We start from the raw sequence: 18,501 nt of genomic DNA on the forward strand, positions 1-18,501 counted from the left end.
CCTCCCATTGGCCAGAACAGGCTGGCTTCCAAGATGGGGCATCCTCCGTGTCTTGGGTTGCTAAGTTCCACATTGCCCACGCTGTTCCCCGGGGTCCAGCATCCTAGGCAAGGTCACACCTGGTCCTCTACAACAGCAAATGCCCTTTCCTACCTCCTCATTAAACCAACACACAGGGAAATGGAGACACAAGCCCTCTTCATGCAAACCATGAAGAACGTAAGAAAAATCCCTCACTCCGGCATAGCTAGAGGCAAGGAACTGGGCCAGGATCATGCCCTCACTCGTCCCACCCACTGCTGCCCCACAAGGAAATGCCCATTTCCGCAGGATCCCTCGGCATCAGGGGATCACTCTGCAGGGCTGGCAGAAGCACACCGTGATCTGATCACAGTCTGAGGCTGAGCCGCCGTGTTTGCCCAGGGTGATTTTCAGCTCTGAGCTCCTCACAAAAGGATGAAATGAAGAGCTGAGTGAAGAAGGAAACCCTCACGAGGCAGCAGAACGCACGCGGGAAACCTGTCCTGCTGAGTAATAAAGGCTGGTCTGAGGGGGATGGATCCCTTCAGAGGTGCCAGGACAAGCTCCTCAGCCCAGCCCCTCACCCCTGGCTCTGACCTGTCAGACAGGGGTGCTGGGCTCAGCGATTGGCTTGTAAACCAGGGCTCGTGGCTTTGATTCCCACTTGGCCAAGGGGTTCAGCTCTCAAGGGATCGCCTCTCTGCGCTGATGGGCTGGGGACACACATGGGCCACAGACTGGACGGTGAAACCCTCTCCTCTGTGTCAGGTTGTTCACACTCAGTCCTGACTCACATGCAGCCTGGTCACCTCCCTGTGACTGCAGAGCGACAGGTTCATCCCCGCACACAGCCGTGTGTTGTCAGTGTGCAGTTGTCAGCGTAGGCTGTGTGCCTGTGCCCCCCGGGTAGGTGCTGTCCCAGCTCTGCACAGGTAGCCAAGACGGCGCTCACGATCGGATGAATCAACACGACCACGGATTAGCTGAGCAAGGAAGGCACCGAGCCAGCTTTATTGCAGTTGAAGCACAATGAGAAGCGACCTGTAGAGTATCGACAGGTACACTTCAAATACGAGTGCTCCGTTACCATGGACATGGCACAACTTAATGGCGGGACTGTCCATTATCCCCTAGGCTGGACGACATTGTTCCCTCTGACTCCCTCTTTCATACACTGCTACAGACAGTTTCGTTCTGCCCCTTCGACATAGGTAGTTGCCACCCTCTTGACGCAGTCTGATACCACCCCTCACCTTGCACTGGATGGTTCGGGCAAAACAACTCTGTTTGTCGTCTGATCAGACATTTCTATCCATCCAAGTGTCATTTCAGGGGGTCAGGTGGCCCTTGTTATCTCTCTGCTCCTAGGACCTTCTGTCTCTGCTATATATTTTTAGATAGTAGTCATGGTGTGATAGTTGTAATGTTTGGAAATATCTGTGTTTGCAGTATCAGCTCTTGCCCGTTTCAGTGAGATTGTAAGTTCACAGCCTGACTCCTGTTTCCTTGGCTTTGTCACAGACTTGAGCAACCTTTTGCCTTAGCCTGTTATGCGAGAATTCAGGCATCATGCTCTCACTTTCTACTAGACCATGTAATGAATGGAAACAGTTCTCAGAGTTTTCAGTTCTCAGACATTAGGGTGCACAAGAGGCCCTCGTGTGAGGGGACTGAGGAGCCCCAGATAACGGGGGGCTGAATGTCAGGATTGACAGCTATCGATAGACATGTGGGGGCAGTGAGGAGGGAACCAAGGGCTGGGCTAGCAGAGGGTTGAGAGTTGGGAGTGAGGGGTGCCAGCAGAATGGGGGGGGCAGGGCTGGGCTAGCAGGGCTATGGATTGGGATTAGAGATCACTGGCACAGCTGTTTAAAGCTCACAACTTGGCCAACACAACTGTGGTTTCTCTACTCCACACCCAGCTGGCAGCTTATCTCCTTTTACTCCCAGTTCTTTGTTTGCTGAGTCACATCCCGCATCTGCCTGGCTCCCTGCCCAGCTGGGCTCCATATAAAGGACATGAAGGCAGGAGGAGGCTCAGCGACTTTTATTTCAGCAGCGATCTGGATCCAGCTCTCGGACAGGAGCCTCAGTCCCACGATAAGGTGAGCTGATGACCCAGCTGAGGTCAGGTGCTGAGACGTCTGTAATATTCAGCTTCAGGGTCGGCTGATGTTCACCTGAATTCAAGTGGCTAAACTTGGAGCAGCTGCGAGACACAATTCTGGGTCTCTAGCCCCAGTTATGTGAAGGGAGCGGGGTCTAGTGGTTATAGCACTGGTGGTCTGAGATTCAGGACTTTTGCTTATAGGAAAGACTATGCCATCTAGTCACTAACTAGAGAATAAGGATATTACTGGGTAAGGGTCCTTCAATGGTAACAGATCCTGCAGACCCGCAGAGAATTATACCTGGAGCCTAACGATTTGGGAAAGGTGGGTTACACCCGAAGCCCTACGGACTGGGAATGGGTGACCTGAGCTCTGGAGCGTGAATTGGGTACGGGTAGGTGCCTTCCCCCGGAGCCCTACGGATTGGGAAAGGGTGGGGGGCCTTAACCGGGTTATGCCTTTAGCCCTACGGATTGGGGTGAAGGTGGATGTCCTAGTGTGTGGGTAACAATTCGAGCAGTGGGCTTGGCTGACCCCACTATGGCTCCTCTGAGCGCTGGAGCAGGAGTTTCCACCCGTTAGATCTTATCTCTGAGCCGCAGAATTTCAAAATGCAAAGCGGGTGAGAGGGTTGGGTCAGTTCTCTCATTGAAAGCGTCTCTTTGAAGGGCAATAAAATAAGGAGGCTGGGTTGAGAGAACACGATCGCCAGAAGGCAACATTCAGTGTCCTATGCTGTGCAAAGCTGGTGTGACTGTCCGACTAGCGCAACTTGGGTCCCCTGCGGGATACTTATAATCCATTGGAACCAAGCGCACGAGCTGCTACTGGAGAACTTTGGCTGGGATTTGGAAAGGGGCCTAAGGGAGTTAGGGGATCTCTTCTGGGATTTGGGCACCTAACTCTGAGAGGCCCCTTTCAAAATCCCAGCTCAGCTTCCCCATCTGGCAGACTCATAAACATCTGGGGATCAGCTATGAGACAGATGGTAGCACATGCTGAAAGATGGGTTACACACAGGTTCTGAGTGTGGGGATGTCTCCAGGGATTAGTTTTGAGGGGGGATCCATTGTCTAACCAACGGGGAAATTTGAGACCCTTCTTTGCCTCGCTGCATCTCTTCCGTGCCCATTTTCACAAGAAGCCCTGCAGAGCTGGGGTGTTCACACTCTGAACCACCCTGGCTGAATGTCCTACTGCCAGAAAAAATCATAGATTTATACATTTTAAAGCCGAAAATGTCCTTCCATCATTTAGTCAGACTTTCTGTATAACACAGGCCAGAGAATTTCACCCAGTTACCTCTGTACTGAGCCAAATCACTTGTGTTTGCTAAAGCATCTTGCACAGAAGGATCTAGTTTGGATTGGAAGCCATCCAGAGATGGAGAAGGTGGAGTTTTTCCCCTTGTTCATTTCTTCCAATGATTACTCATCCGCACCATTAAAAACTGGTGCCTTATTTCTAATTTGAATGAGCTAACTTTAATTTTCCAGCCGTTGCTTCTTACTCTGCCTTAATCCACGTGATTAAAGAGACATTGAGTATCTGGAGTTTTCTCCCCATGAACGTTCTTATACACTGTCATCAGGTCTCCTCTCAGTTTTCTTGCAGATCAATTAACAGATTGAGCTCTTTAATTCTCTCACTGTCAGTCATTATCTTCAGCCCTTCAACCACTTTTGTGGCTCTTTTAGAATCACAGAAGATGAGGGTTGGAAGCGACTACAGGAGGTCACCTAGTCCAACTGCCTGCTCAGAGCAGCACTTCCTTTCTGCATCTCCTATTTATCAACATCCTTTTCAAAGGCGGACCCAGAACTTCAGGCAGTATTTGCATCATGCCAGGATCAGTCCCACCAATGCCATACACATGGGCAAAGTCACCTTCCTGCTCCTACAGTCTAAACTATGGCTAGAGTGAAACAACTGCAGAAGGAAAGAGAAGGAAAGGGTTTAAACAGTTCCAGAGGGGTAGCCGTGTTAATCTGCATACAGCAAAAACAACAAGAGTTCTGTGGCACTTTAAAGACTAACAAAGTTAATTTTTGCAGACATACACTTTCATGAGACTAAGCTCATTCTTCAGATGCAGGGTTTAAATTCAATCCATCTTCTATTTATCTGCCATGTAAAGAGATCCAGCATTGTTGTTTTCCATGAAAGAGCTGAGGACAAAACAAACAAACAAACAAAAAGGTTGAATACAGAGTTGTAGCTGTGTGGGTCCCAGGATATAAGAGAGAAAAGGTGTGTGAGGTCCTATATTTTACTGGACCAGTTTACGTAGGTGAGAGAGACGAGCTTTCAAATTTACACAGAGCTCTTTTCCAAGTCTTGACGTTTCTCTATCTCACCCACAGAAATTGGTGCAATAAAAGATATTATCAGACCTATTTTGTCATTCAAAATAATAGTTGGCTGTCAGAGTCAAGTTCTTATGCTTTGCACAAAATAAAACAAATCCACCATTGACTCCTTATCAGTCCAAACTGTGTTTCATTGAGTACATTGCAGGTGTGTAAAAAGAGATTTCAAAGTGCACTGATACCATGGGCTTGAGTGAGGTATAAAAGAGCAAACATGACACTGTAGCTAAAAGAGATAACATGATCCTCAGATGGGTAAAGGGGGGTATATCAGTGATGAGCCAGCAGATGACTTAACCCATGTATAGGGTATTGGTGGCACAGTTCCAATATCTCCATTTGAAAACGGATGTTACCACATAGGAAAAACTGCTCTAGCGATGATTTGTGGTCTGGAAAAAAGTGCCTTAGAGTGAGAGATGAAAGAAGATCACACTATTTAGTTTTTGCAAGATGGGGTTGACAGATGTCTTGATCGTGATCTCCGGCGGACTATCTGGAGGGATCACTTCAAATAATTAGAAAGCTTTCTAAAGTGATAGCAAAAGCACAGAATGAGACGCAGTGACTGGAAGCTGAAGCTAGACTGATTCAGACAGGAAATAAAGTGGAAATATTTAAGGGAGGGTAACTAAACCTGGGGATAACTCAGATAGCGATCGGGTGCATTCCCCATCACGGGGATCTCTAAAGGGACACGGCTGTCTTTCAAAAAGATCATATGGGGCTGTACTCTGCAGCACTTCACATGATATGATCATAATAGGCTCCTAAGGGCCTGAAAGTCGACCAAGTCATTGAAAAGCCAAAAGCTTCATCTTTAAATACTAACAAATCAATGTGGAGTCACTCATGTGCCTCACCAACTACAGCCTTTAGTGCCCTTTATACAGTCTGAGATTCAGTAGGATTTGGACTCCTAACTCCCTTAGACATCTGTGGAAATCCCACTCGATAGTCCTATGGGCCTATATTAAATGTTACTTTTCTCTGAAACAGATACATGAAGAAGAAAACGGTTGTCTTGGTCCTCCTATCTAGGCACTGCCTGTAGCTTCCTCTTGCCACTGAAGGAAGAAATCCAAATCGCCAGGTGCTCTAGAGGAGAAAGTGGAAGAAGCTGTGACAATGTCTCAGGTGAGGAAGGTAAATTATTTATCTTACAGAAAATTGTGTTGGTCGACGCAAAATAGACGTGTCGCAAAATAGACACAGGTAGAACCTTGCCTGAGGTTTCTAGCACAGCCGTGATACAAATATATAGACTGACTCTTGGGAAACCGCTGAGGGACTTGTGCTATCTGTTCACAGGTCTCACATCTCCACTTCCTGGCAGCCTTTGGAGAGATGAGATATTGTATTTGCCTTTTATTTGTTGATTTGATTTGATTTTTTTAGGAACCTATAAAAATCCGGCTTTCCCAGGAGCTCTCGGAAGGTGAGAAACAAGCCACTGAGAAGAGAAAGGTGAAAGTCCTGCGGTGCCTCAACAGCCTTGGCATTGCCTGTGATGAGGTACGGGCCCATCATGCCCCATAGCGCTAAGGAGGATGATCTCGCAGGTTAGCCATGTGGATGGTGACTGAGGTGCCTGGTACAGTGGGAGGAAATGCCTCCAAAATGCTGCCCCATGGAAATGTTCCCCTGGCCATGTTACATTCCCAAAGCACCAGGGGGGCAATCCATGGCCACCGACACACAACCCTTTTATCCTCTGGAAAGGCTCAAACTTGGGGGCCTTCAGTGCTAAAGCAGAAGCTCCTGCCCCTTCAACTAACGGAGTAATGCCCTTAGAAGTGCAGTAAGGAGCTTGCTGTGACTATCCTTGCAGTGGGGAGCAATGGGGGCAAGAAACCTAGCTGGCTTCAAGATAAGTGTATGGAGAGGATGGTATGATGGGACAGCCTAAACTGGCAATTAACTGATCTTTCAGGACTAGCGGTAAATATGCCCAATGGCCTGTGATGGGACGTTACATGAGGTGGGTTCTGAATTACTACAGAGAATTCTTTCTGGGTGTCTGACTGGTGAGTCTTGCCCACATGCTCAGGGTTTAACTGATCGCCATATCTGGGGTTGGGAAGGCATTTTCCCCCAGGGCAGATTAGCAGTCTCTGGTGGTTTTTGCCTTCCTCTGCAGCATGGGGCACGGCTCACTTGTTGGTGGATTCTCTGTCCCGTGGAGGCTTCAAACCATGATTTGAGGACTTCAGTAACTCAGTCATAGGTCAGGGTCTATCACAGGAGTGGGCGGGTGAGGTTCTGTGGCCTGCCTTGTGCAGGTCAGACTAGATGATCATAATGGTCCCTTCTGACCTTTATGTCTATGAGTCTCTGGAGGGCACCATGTTCACGTGAATATAGTACTGCTTCCTAGAGACCCTTTGTGGAGTGTGCGTATATTCCATTGTGATTGTGAAGCCAGACAGAGCCTACAGCAGAGAACAGATGGGAAGGGGACATTAGAGCATAGATAGCGTTAGAGGAATAAAGAGTTGGGTGAGCGATTGATACTCATCTGCCTCATTATTAACATCGGTAACAAACTTTCTACATGATCATAGCCCCCCCCCTGCGTGTTGAACCCAACAGAGGGTAAAAACCGACAACTGCTGCCCAGCTGCTGTGGTAATTCTGTTAGCTGGCATGGTGGAGACATGTGAGAAGCCTCCCAGGAGCTCCTGTGGACCTGACCATTAGATGGCATTGCAAGTCTCAGCCTACGAGTCTTCCACTGCTTCCTCCTCACAGTAATTTTCCTTCAGCTCAAGGAAGGAAATCAACTGTGAGGAGTTTTTTGGTGCTCAGGGTCCAGTATTCATTGGTGACTCATTTGTCACTAGTCTTGTTTGTGCATTAGAATTACAGTGGGCTGATGTTTTGCTTTCAATACATTTTTTAATGAAAAATGTCTTTTTTGTGAAAACAGAAATGTCCCTTTTTCAAAAATATGTTTAAAAAACTTTTGAAATAAGGAGATCCTAAAAATTGTTTGGGGGGCAATCAGGTGATGAGGGATTGTTTTGTGGGTTTTCCTGTTTTGGACAAATACTTCCCCTTTAATTTTTTTTGATAAACATTTTGGCCCCTCCAAAAAAGAAAACAATTTTTTTAATGGGAAAAAAATCATTTCTTGAGCAGCTGCATTTCATATGTTATTTTGGACACTAAGAATAGTCCTTCTACATTACACATGTTTGTTCAAACAAAAAAACCTCACTCCCATAAATCATGGAGCGCCAGGGGGCCTGAACATCAAGGACAGTAAAGAGCTCTAGTAAGTTTGAGCCAGATTTCAAGTGCAATGGAAATCATTGGGACTTAGGCACCTAAATAGCTCAGGTGCTTCTGAAATGCCCTCTAGGCACTTATCTGCATCCCTCTGAAAATTGTGGCCCTGGTCTGGGGGTTGGTGCATAGGATTCTAAGCACAAAGGCTCAGAGTTTCAAGGTGCCCAAAGGGATGCTGGGCTACCACTGTGTGATTAGGGCTGAAAATGCAGGATAAATGCATTTACTCTTGACACAGAAAGGGACACAAGTCGTTAGGCACCAGATAAGGGATGCTTCCTAACACACGGCAAACAAGTCTTGGAACTTGAGGCTCCCTCTGTGAATTGCTTGAAAGGATCTGGACCAAGAGCTGAAGAGTAGAGACCTATCAACATTCCTAGTTCATTTGTCGTTCTCTCTTTTCCCTCCCGCAGAATAACATGCCCACTATCGCCGTCCTAGGATCCGGCGGAGGTCTGCGGGCCATGATCGCCCTGCTGGGAACCTTGGTGGAGATGAAGAATCAGGGCCTGTTGGACGCTGTCATGTACCTGTGTGGGGTATCGGGTTCCACCTGGTAGGCGCATGTCGGTAGCCGTGCGAATGAGCTGGTTTCCCTGCCCAGAGTTGGTGCTCACTGGGGCATTCTGAGTGTTCGTTAGCTCTGTACATTGTCAAGGCGTTACGGGTGAGATTTTCAAAAGTGCCTAGAGGTGTCTGCACTGCAGACAGGGGGTGTGATGTGGCAGGCATAGACATCCCCGAGCTAGCTTTAACCTCGCTGGCTCGGGAACCGATGGCAGAGAAGCTCTGGGCCTACTGCACGGGCTGTACAAAGCTGCCTAGGAGCCTGGGTCCTTGCCAGGCAGCTGGCCCTCACTGACAGCCGTGCTGCCACATTGCACTGCAAGTGGCTGGGTCAAAGCTAGCGCAGGCCGGTCTACACACGCTGCTGTCACACCCCTGACTGCAGGACAGATGTGTGCTAAGGGACTGACCCTTTGACTTGCAACGAGACGTGTGCTCCTCCGTCTGCACTGGAAATCCCAGCATTAGCTAGAGCAGATGGGAAAGGGTGCAGGGGGAAACAGAGCTGAAGTGACACGTTCAAGTTGCAGATCTGAGCCTAGAACGCTTGTTGGGCTGGGATTGATTTACACTCCCACAGCTGGGTATAACCGTTCCAGTGAAACCTCAGCTTCAGTTTCCTCAATGCAAAGCTATTTATTGGAAAGCAGGGACACAGACAAACAGCAAAGGCTATACCATGCCTCTGCTTAATAAGCCTCAGTTTCCCAAGCATAGACCCTCAGTAGCTGTGCTGGCCCTACACAGTATCCTGGTTAGCAAACAAAGCAGATATAGCTACCGCTTCTAAGTGGAGACCATTTCCCTTCTTCTTCCTTCTTCTAGGTACTTGGTCTGTTTTCTGAGTCCCTTAAAGCAGGGTGTTGGCTACCATGAAGGCCTCAGGTTCTTCTTCTTGAGTACTTGATCTGTTTAATGGTCCTTTGTGGTAGGGTGTTGGCTACCCCGAGACCTTCTGGTTCCAAAGTCCCTCTTCATATCTGAATTGGTGTGTGTGTGTGTTACCACTGACATCTTCTGTGCAGTCATAATTGCTCCTCCCCATGTCATAGACCCTGTACTGACAGTGTAGTTTCCCCATTAGCTGAAAAAACGCCCTGGGCTCTGGGTCAGGCCTGATTAGCGTGCTCAGCTCCGTGGGGTAGAGTCAGAATGGCTCATGCATGCTTCATCGGTCCCACAGCAGCCGATAATGGAGATTCTCCAGAGCTCAGAGCGGCAGGGGCCGTGGCTTTCAGCAGAGTCTCTTACCTCTATCCTTGTTGTTGCTGTAAATTTCCCAGTGGCCACGGATGAAGTCATAGTTAAGTCACAGATTTGTTACCATGTCAGTGTGCTCATTATAATTCCCTGTATTCAAATAAAAGCAATGAAGATTAAAAGGGGTAAGAGGGATCCTATTTCCTTAGTCTCAGCCATCTCTGTTCTGGTTCATTTAAAGGTCCATGTCCCTCCTCTACAATGACAAGGACTGGACAGAGAATGTGCAGAACTTGGAAAAAACACTGTGTGACGCACTTGTCAAAGATTCATGGAGTCAGCAAGAGGCATACGATATTGTTAGCAAAGCAGCTGAGGATGAGCGCTTCTCTCTGACAGACGTCTGGGCCTCTTTCTGGGTCTATCGAACATTAGAGCAGGTGGGTTGCTGGTTAAATCCAGAGTGGATCCCCTGAGAAGTCAAAGGGTTTACTTAATATTTTCCTTTGTGTTCCTCTCAATCTCTGATGGGATGGATTGCACCGTCAGCAAGTTGCAGATGACACTGATCTGGGGGGAGTGGAAGACATGCTGGGATACGTAGGGATAGGATACAGAGTGACCTAGACGAAATGGAGGGTTGGGCCAAAAGAAATCTGATGAGGTTCAACAAGGACAAGTGCAGAGTCCTGCACTTAGGACGGAAGAATCCCATGCACTGCTACAGACTGGGAACTGACGAGCTAGGCAGCAGTTCTGCAGAAAAGGACCTGGGGGTTACAGTGAACAAGAAGCTGGAGATGAGACAGCAGGGAGCTCTTGTGGCTAAGAAGGTTAATGTCATATTGAGCTGCATTAGTAGGAGCATTGCCAGCAGATTGAGGGAAGTGATTATTCCCCTCTATTCAGCACCGGTGAGGCCACATTTGGAGTTTTGTGTCCTGTTTTGGGCTGCCCACTACAAAAAGGATGTGGACAAATTGGAAAGAGTTCAGCGGAGGGCAATGAAAATGATTAGGGGGCTGGAGCACGTTACATGAGGAGAAGCTGAGGGCACTTTGCTTATTTGGTCTGCAGCAGAGAAGAGTGAGGGGGGATTTAATAGCGGCTTTCAACCACCTGAAGTGAGGTTCCAGGGAGGATGGAGCTAGGCTGTTCTCAGTCATAGTAGATGATGGAACAAGGAGCAATGGTCTCAAGTTGCAGTTGGGGAGGTCTAGCTTGGGTATTAGTAAAAAGTTTTTCACTAGGAGGATGGTGAAGCACTGGAATCGGTTACCTAGGGAGGTGGTGGAATCTCGATCCTTAGACGTTTTTAAGGTGTGGCTTGATAAAGCCCTCGATGGGATGATTTAGTTGGGGTTGGCCCTACTTTGAGCAGGGAGTTAGACTAGATGACCTTCTGAGGTCCTTTCCAAGCCTAATCTTCTATGATTCTATGACTTCAAGCCTGTTTACGGGATTTGGATACACAGTTCCCATTAAAGTGAGTGGGAATTTAGCCTCTAACTCTCTTAGTTTGTTTTGAAAAAAATGTCACCCTAGCATCTGATCCTCAGTTTTGAATTTTTAATAAAGGATTCTTGAATCTAACAGAGGAAAGTTCTAACTTGATCCAATGGATGGATGTTGAAGTTAAAGAAATTTAGACTGGAAAATAGGTGTACATTTTTGACAGTCAGAGTAATTAACTATTGGAATGACTTGCCATGGGTTGTGGCGATTTGTCCACTACGGACCATTTTAAAATCAGTATTGTATGTTTTTCTAAAAGATTATTAAACCCAAAACTATTTTTTTAGGATTTTTTTTTTGTTAGTTTCAGGTCATTTCTGGAGAGGTTTTTTTTTTTTAAATTTAGCTACATTTTCAAATGAAATACCATTTCAAAGCGGAAAGTTGAAACATTTCATTTCAAAGTGGCCAAAACAAACCATTTAAACGTATTTTGAAATTTTTTTCTCAGATGAAAGAATTCACCAAATTCGACCTCCATTCACAAATAATGTCAATGCGCTGAAAATGAATTTTTCATTGAATTTGTTGTTTGCCAAAAAAAGGCCTTGCTTTACTGCTCCCTAACTCCTATTAATTGTGATGGAACTCAGGCCATGTCTACACCAGAGCTGGAAGTGTAATTCCCAGTTCAAGGAGACACACCCACGTGAGCTCTGATTGAGACCCTATGTACGAACCAGGATGGGTAGCTACACTGATATTCTTATTCTACTAGCATGGATATGTCTCCTTGAGCTGGTAATCAGACCTTCCTTCTCCATGACAGGTAATTCCCTAGGTACTTTCCTTGCTTAGGTGCTTTTGAAAAGCTCTTTATGTGTTGATCTGCATCTTTAGGTGCCTAATTCCCTGAGGTCCATTTGCAAGTATCCATCATGGAATGTAAACACGCTGTTGTTTGTCCATACAGTGCATGCTAGAATAAGGCAACAACAACAAAGATGAGGATTGTGTCAGTAAAAAGGGTCTTTTCTAATTCCTAGCCTGAACTAATTAGACAGGAATGGAATTGCTGGGAACATCACCACAACGTGGGTCTTTCTGTGCTAATCTATTCTTACCTTTCCAGTACGATCAGACCAAGTTATCACAACACCACGAGGCCTCTGAAAATGGGACAAATCCTTACCCCATCTATGCAGCAGTGGAAGCAAAGAAAGTGGATACAACAGATGTAAACAGCCCAGGTAAAAGAATAACACATTGGTGTTATTAGTGAGAGCAACCATGCCTGAAATTTCAAGTCCTCTAATGAAAAATAAATACTGATGTTGCCTCCTGTCCTTTCTCCTTCTATAAACCCTTCGAGGTGGAGTCACTATTTTCTTGAGCTAAATTAAATCTAACTAAGTATTTTTCAGTCTAAAAATGACCTATTTAGAAAACATGGGGGGTTGCATAATCCTGTCAACTTTATATATATATATATATATATATATATATATATATATATATATACACATTTTCAAACACATTTTATATTGAGGACTTTACCAAAATGGTTATCGATGTTCTTCAGAAAGCGAATAATTTGTCACTGTCAGGTAATGAATAATTTCCTTCACTATTTCAATAGCAACTTTGAAAACATTTTCAAAACAAATGCCTATCAAATCAGTTTTTGATAAATTGCTAAAGGAATTTTTAAAAGAATCAATTTAGAAAATGAAAAGAATTTGGAAAACTTCAGAAAATCTTTTCAAATTGATTGTTGGTTTCTTGGATGGTGGGTGGAGAGTGGCCATGATGGCCACCAGAGGAATTCTGGGGTATGCAAGGACAGCACATGTTGGCCTAGGGAGGAAACAGCAGATCGTAGAGGTCACCATAGAAAATGGCATGAAAATGACCATGGATGAAAGAACAAACTGAAAAATGAGGCGCGATTCACTGGTGGAGGAAACAGAGTGCAGGGGTGGGGGGATGACAAATCATTGCCTTCAGCCAGAAAGGGGACAAGAAACTGACTTGAAAGGATCCTTTTTTCAAACCTTATGTATGTTTCACAGGGACCTGGTTTGAATTCACCCCCCACGAATCTGGCTTTCCTGGCCTAGGGGCATTTGTGTGCACTGAAGGCTTGGGAAGCAAATTTGATAATGGGACGTTGAAAGAAAAAAAGGAAGAGAAAAATATCTGCTACCTGCAAGGTGAGCATTCAAGATTAGGATTCTTAGCTGATAGATAGACAGACAGACAGACAGATGTTGCAGCATATTATTCTAATGCAGCACAAGGTCTACCTCACGTTGTAGATGTGTCAGGAATGTTTCCAGCCACCCAACCTTGTATGTCTCATCTCAATCTCAGAGATCTCTTGCAGCTGCTAGTATCTATCCAGCTTTTCTTCAAACTCATTCTTCCTTCCATAACCTCACCCCTATTTCTACCCTACTCATGACATTCACTCACATATAACACCCTTTGCTCACCCTTCATCCACCACCTCATATTTTCTTCAATCCACTTAGCAATTTCTGAAACGTGGTTAATATTAATATAGATTGTGGATCCCATGCACAGATCTCAACATGCTTTTCAAAAGTTTAGTGAGCATCGAGATATTCATTTTACAGAGAAGGAAACGGAGTCCCTGAAAGGAGAAGTGGCTTGTCCAAGATCATGAAGGTTGGAAAAGGGAGGTGAAGGAATAGAGGGCAGGTCTCCTAATGTCAAAGCTACTGTCCTGTTACTAGAGCTGGGGTTTTCTAACGAGCCTAGGGAAGTTAGGAAAACCAACTTGCATTGAATTCTAGGAGGGTTTGGCAGACAACTCCCCAGTCTCCTTTGAAAATCCCAGCCAGGAATATTCATCTTCCTATTAGTTATTACCCAATCTTTGCATGTTCTGGTCTTTGCATGTATTTGTTTGTTTAGACTGGGAATTTCCAAAGGGTCTAAAAGGGTGAGGAGTGTGTGGGCAGGAGGCGGGGAGAGATTTTCAAAGAGACAAAGGACAGTAAAGCACCCAACTCCCACACAAATTCAATGGGCAATGTGGTTGTGATTTCTGAAAGCACCTAAGTGATTTAGGAGCGTAAGGCTCATTTGAATTGAATGGGAATGTGTGCTGCTGAGTCGTTTTAGTACTTTTGGAAATCCCATCCTGGGTGTGTATCTCCCTTAGTCCCTTTAAAATCCCAGCTTCATTCATTCATTCTAATTTGTACTATCCCATTCAAACAGAGCCCATCCTCGGCTCCAGGTGCCTTTGACAATTCTTCAGAATACATCTCCTAATTATCCTGGGGAGAAAAGCTCTTTAAGTGAAAGGGTAGATACGCTCTGGAATAGGCTTCCAAGAGAGGTTGTGGAATCCCCATCACTGGAGGTTTTTAAGAACAGGTTGGACAAATTAGTGCCAGGGATGATCTAAATTTTCTTGGTCCTGTCTCAGTGCAGGGCACTGGAGAATATGACCTATCAAGGTCCCTTCCAGCTCTACATTCCTATAATCCTGAGATAACAGTAAGCCCAGCAGGACTGTAAACATAACAAATCTATTTAACACAGCCGCCAAGAGGACCACCACTGCCTCTTGAGATTGCCCTGTCTCAGCCATCTCTCAACTCACTATGGAGCAGGGATGTCCCAAAAGTTATTAAACTCTCTGGGCACGTATTTTCTGATGCAAAAAACTATTACACTGGAAATTTGTTCACCACCTCTACTTACAATAAGATTGTTTGAGTTATGGATCAACATGTGAATCAAATTGCAAAAAGCACAAAACCCATCAGAGACTGGACTGCCAGTGCCCCTTTGACTTTTCAACCAATCCAAGCAGCTCTTTACATAGTATTAAAGGGAAAGGCTTCCATGCACTCTTACCTGCACTATTGTAAATAAGATCTTTTCCTTTTGTTTTCAGGTTTATGGGGAAGCGCCCTTGCAAAAAAGGAGGAAATAGTAAAATATTTACTAGGTACTGAAATTTCTGTGTACTGAATGAAGGTAGGGTCGGGTCATCAGTTGAATGGGAAAAGGTTCCAAGCAGAAGCGCTACCTCACCATTCTGTAGCAATGACCCTAGATCCCTAGTGTTTATAAGAGTGACACTGTTGTGTGTCAAACAGTCACTGGACCAGCAGTAGCCTAAAGTAGCACATATGTGTCTGCCAGCTGTGGAGTTGTTGGATTTTCAAGGGTGCCAAAGGGAGACAGAGCATCCAACCCTCATTTTTGCATTCCAAAATCTCCACATTATTTTAGATTATTATATCTAATATAGATTAGATTACTATATCTGTTATAGATTATTATTTTCAAAGATGGCTTGGGCATCTGGATCCTAATTTCAGATTTGAAAGTTTCAGTTCAGATGAAATCCTGATTTAGAACTTCAATTCTGGACTCATTCACCCTTGCATAAATCAGGAGTGAATGATTAGCGATTGATGGAATTATCTCTATTTATACCAGTGTACGTGACATCGGCCCATTGTATCGGGGAAATTCAAAACTAGATGGTTCCTGATGATTTTAAAGGGAAGCAAACACTCAAGGACTGACTTCAAGATTTGGGGTGCTGTCTTGAAAACAATGATCAGGCAATGTCTAGATTATAAATGATTCTGGTTTCAGGCTGGTTTTATAAATGATTCTGGTTTCAGGCTGGTTTTACACTTGTGTAACCCCATAGTGATGAATTGTGTCTTCTCTTTACACTACCATCAACCAGGAGGAACACTAATGAAGTCAATGGAGTTACTTCTGAACAGAGCCAGGCTGAAGTGTTTTCCACCAAAACATGCAGTTTTGTCATAATTGGAAACTACCGGGAGAATGGGTCAATTCTGATATAATTTGTATTGAAAATTTTCAAAATGCTACAAAAATCAAAATGGAGTATTTGGTTTCAAATTTATTTTATTTTTTAGTTATCTAGCTAAAAATATAACACATTACCTTATATTTTATATTATATATTTATATGTAGTATCTTATATTACCTTATAATGCTTCACTATTGTTGAAAGGAAACATTTTAATAAGGTCATTTTGATCATTCTGAATCAAGATATTTCACAATTTCAGTTGTCCAAGATACTTTGAGTTTGGACTTTTTGAAACAATTTGATATGGAAAAGAATTTCATAATGTCCAACATTTCTTGAAGGATAGCGATTCTGTTTTCTTACCTGCTCCTCTTCTGAGCTACTCCTGTGCAAATCAGAGAAAAATTGGGCCCCTGATGTCTAGCTCTGTGAGACCCTTAAAGGAAAAAAAAAAGACTCATCTTTAACCCTTATAATCCAAACATGATTTCCTAGGTTTACAGTTAAAGTCTTTAGCTGTGTGAAATGACACATAATGCATGTGTTTTGTTTTTTGTTGTTTAGACCTCTTTTTGAAAGGACTGAGCGGAGAACAGGACAATGCAGAACTTAAAGCAGGTGGGTTATTCTATTTCCGAAACCATAGGCCTGTTTTTTTGAAAACTCACACTGGGTTTATCCTGCCATGACTCCACTGATGTGAAAGGAGCTAGTTCCGATTTGCACCACTGTGAGGAGCTATGTCTACACTACAGCCCCCTTCTCGTAGACACAGTATACAGCGATAGAAAGAGCTTTTGTGCCAGTATATGACCACTAATTCCCCTAGCAACATTAACTACGTCGACAGAATCACTCTTTTGGCTTCATAGTTGCATCTAAACTCAGGTTTTTTTCCATAGTCATGTTGTTTTTTTCACACCCGTGACTGACACAGGTTTGCCTTATAAGTGTAGATCAAGCCAGAGGGGAATCAAGCTATTTACATTAATGACACATGTGATTTCCATGGGTCTCATTCTCCCTTTGTAATGAATGTTAACACTGATAATCTCTGTTTGATGAACTCTTGCCCAGAAAAAAATCACCCTGAAAGCTCATATCTGACCTTCTGTGCATGGGATATTTTACCAGTTATCCAGTTATAGTTAAATGACAATAACCCTCATGTGGACATTCTTGTTCTGGTATAGGAGTGGCTTTCTTGCATTAGCTTAAACCATGTCCAGTGAGATATAAGCTAAAACTAAAAAGGCAAAAATTATTATCCAAAAGAGAGGAGAAGATTCCAAGGCCAGAAGGAACCATTGTGACCATCTACTGCGATCTCCTGTATAACACAGGCCAGAGAACTTCTCCAAAATAATTCCTAGAGCAGTTATTTTTAGAAAAACATCCAATCTCAATTTATAATTGCCAGTGATGGAGACTCCACCATAACCCTGGGTAAGTTTCACCAAGGGTTAATTACTCTCACTGTCAAAAAATGTACACCTTATTGCAAGTCTGAGGATATGTCTACATTCATGGTGGCACTGTCAGAGCCACTGGATCGATTCTGCGGGATCGACTGAGTGGCAGTGGAGACCCGCTCAATTGATCTGGAAGTCAACAGCATTAATCCACCCCCGCAAAAAGGGTAATGCTGTGTACCCCGGAGGGCATTTCCAGTCAGCGCAGCATAGTGGGGATGCCGTGGTAAGTAGAAGTTAGGAAGTCAATGGGAGATACGCAAGATACCTTACATAGCAAGCTTACATAGCTTGTGTATCTCCCGTTGACTGTTGCCAAATTTCGCCTGAATTTGTCTGGCTTTTATGTCCAGCTATTGGATCATGCTATAACTTTAGACGTATCTATAAGTACTTACATCGGAAGCAAATTCCAGATGAGACCAGAAGTTCTTTTGTGGCCTGTGCTATACAGGAGGTCAGAACAGATGATCACAATCGCCCGTTCTGGCCTGAGAAGTTATGAATTGTAATGTAAGAGACAAGGTGGGTGATGTAATATATTTTATGGCCCAACATCTGCTGGTGGAAAGAACAAGCTTTTGAGGTTCACAGAACTCTTCTTCAGATACTGCCTCACCCACCTTGTCTCTTGCATATCCTGGGGCCAACATGAATACCACAACACCTCAAAAAACAATAAATTTTAATGCAAGTTAGATACCTAGGTGTTTTTGAAATCACACTAGGCATCTCCATCTTTTGGCACATAAATATCTCAAAAAAACCTGTTGAATGTCCAAGTCCCATTGGTGCCTTTGGAAGTCTTTGAATTTTCAAAGGAGACCTAGCTTTTTTGGATTTAGGTGCCCAAATACCATTGACATACATGGGTATGTAACTCCCCTAATCTCCATAACAAATGGAAGCCAAGGAACCAGATATTTAAAGGAATTTTAAATCTGGCCCTAACTGACAATCCCAAGGCCATATAGGGAATCAGAGGGGAGCCAGGAAAAGAACCCAAATGTCCTTTTGACCTCCCAGTGATGGGAGGTTTGAAAGCAGAAGGCATTTCAAAGGTGTCCCTGTGAAGTCCAGCTTCTGCAGAAAGGACATTCTGACATTTCAAAATTTAATCACAATGAAACCAAACAATTTCAAAATGTTTGAAAAAAATATTTTCAGGTCA

At 44.4% G+C, this 18,501-nt stretch overlaps 1 protein-coding gene across 1 annotated transcript in view; it reads left to right on the plus strand.

Annotated features, from left to right (window-relative positions):
- Nucleotides 1-5,514: 5,514 nt before the first annotated feature.
- The window catches only part of LOC137145581 (cytosolic phospholipase A2 gamma-like), a 28,484-nt gene continuing 15,497 nt past the window's right edge, over nucleotides 5,515-18,501 (plus strand). Inside the window, exons 1-8 of the mRNA XM_067536426.1 lie at nucleotides 5,515-5,638; nucleotides 5,900-6,016; nucleotides 8,209-8,351; nucleotides 9,804-10,002; nucleotides 12,150-12,267; nucleotides 13,090-13,230; nucleotides 14,952-15,005; nucleotides 16,423-16,476. Coding sequence (XP_067392527.1) covers nucleotides 5,630-5,638; nucleotides 5,900-6,016; nucleotides 8,209-8,351; nucleotides 9,804-10,002; nucleotides 12,150-12,267; nucleotides 13,090-13,230; nucleotides 14,952-15,005; nucleotides 16,423-16,476 — 835 coding nt within the window. The 5' untranslated portion in view covers nucleotides 5,515-5,629. The remainder of the gene's footprint in view (nucleotides 5,639-5,899; nucleotides 6,017-8,208; nucleotides 8,352-9,803; nucleotides 10,003-12,149; nucleotides 12,268-13,089; nucleotides 13,231-14,951; nucleotides 15,006-16,422; nucleotides 16,477-18,501) is intronic.

Source organism: Emydura macquarii, unplaced genomic scaffold, assembly GCF_026122565.2.
Source record: "Emydura macquarii macquarii isolate MOO-44397 ecotype Brisbane River unplaced genomic scaffold, CSIRO-AGI_Emac_v2 contig_3602, whole genome shotgun sequence".
NCBI classification, from domain to species: Eukaryota; Metazoa; Chordata; order Testudines; family Chelidae; genus Emydura; species Emydura macquarii.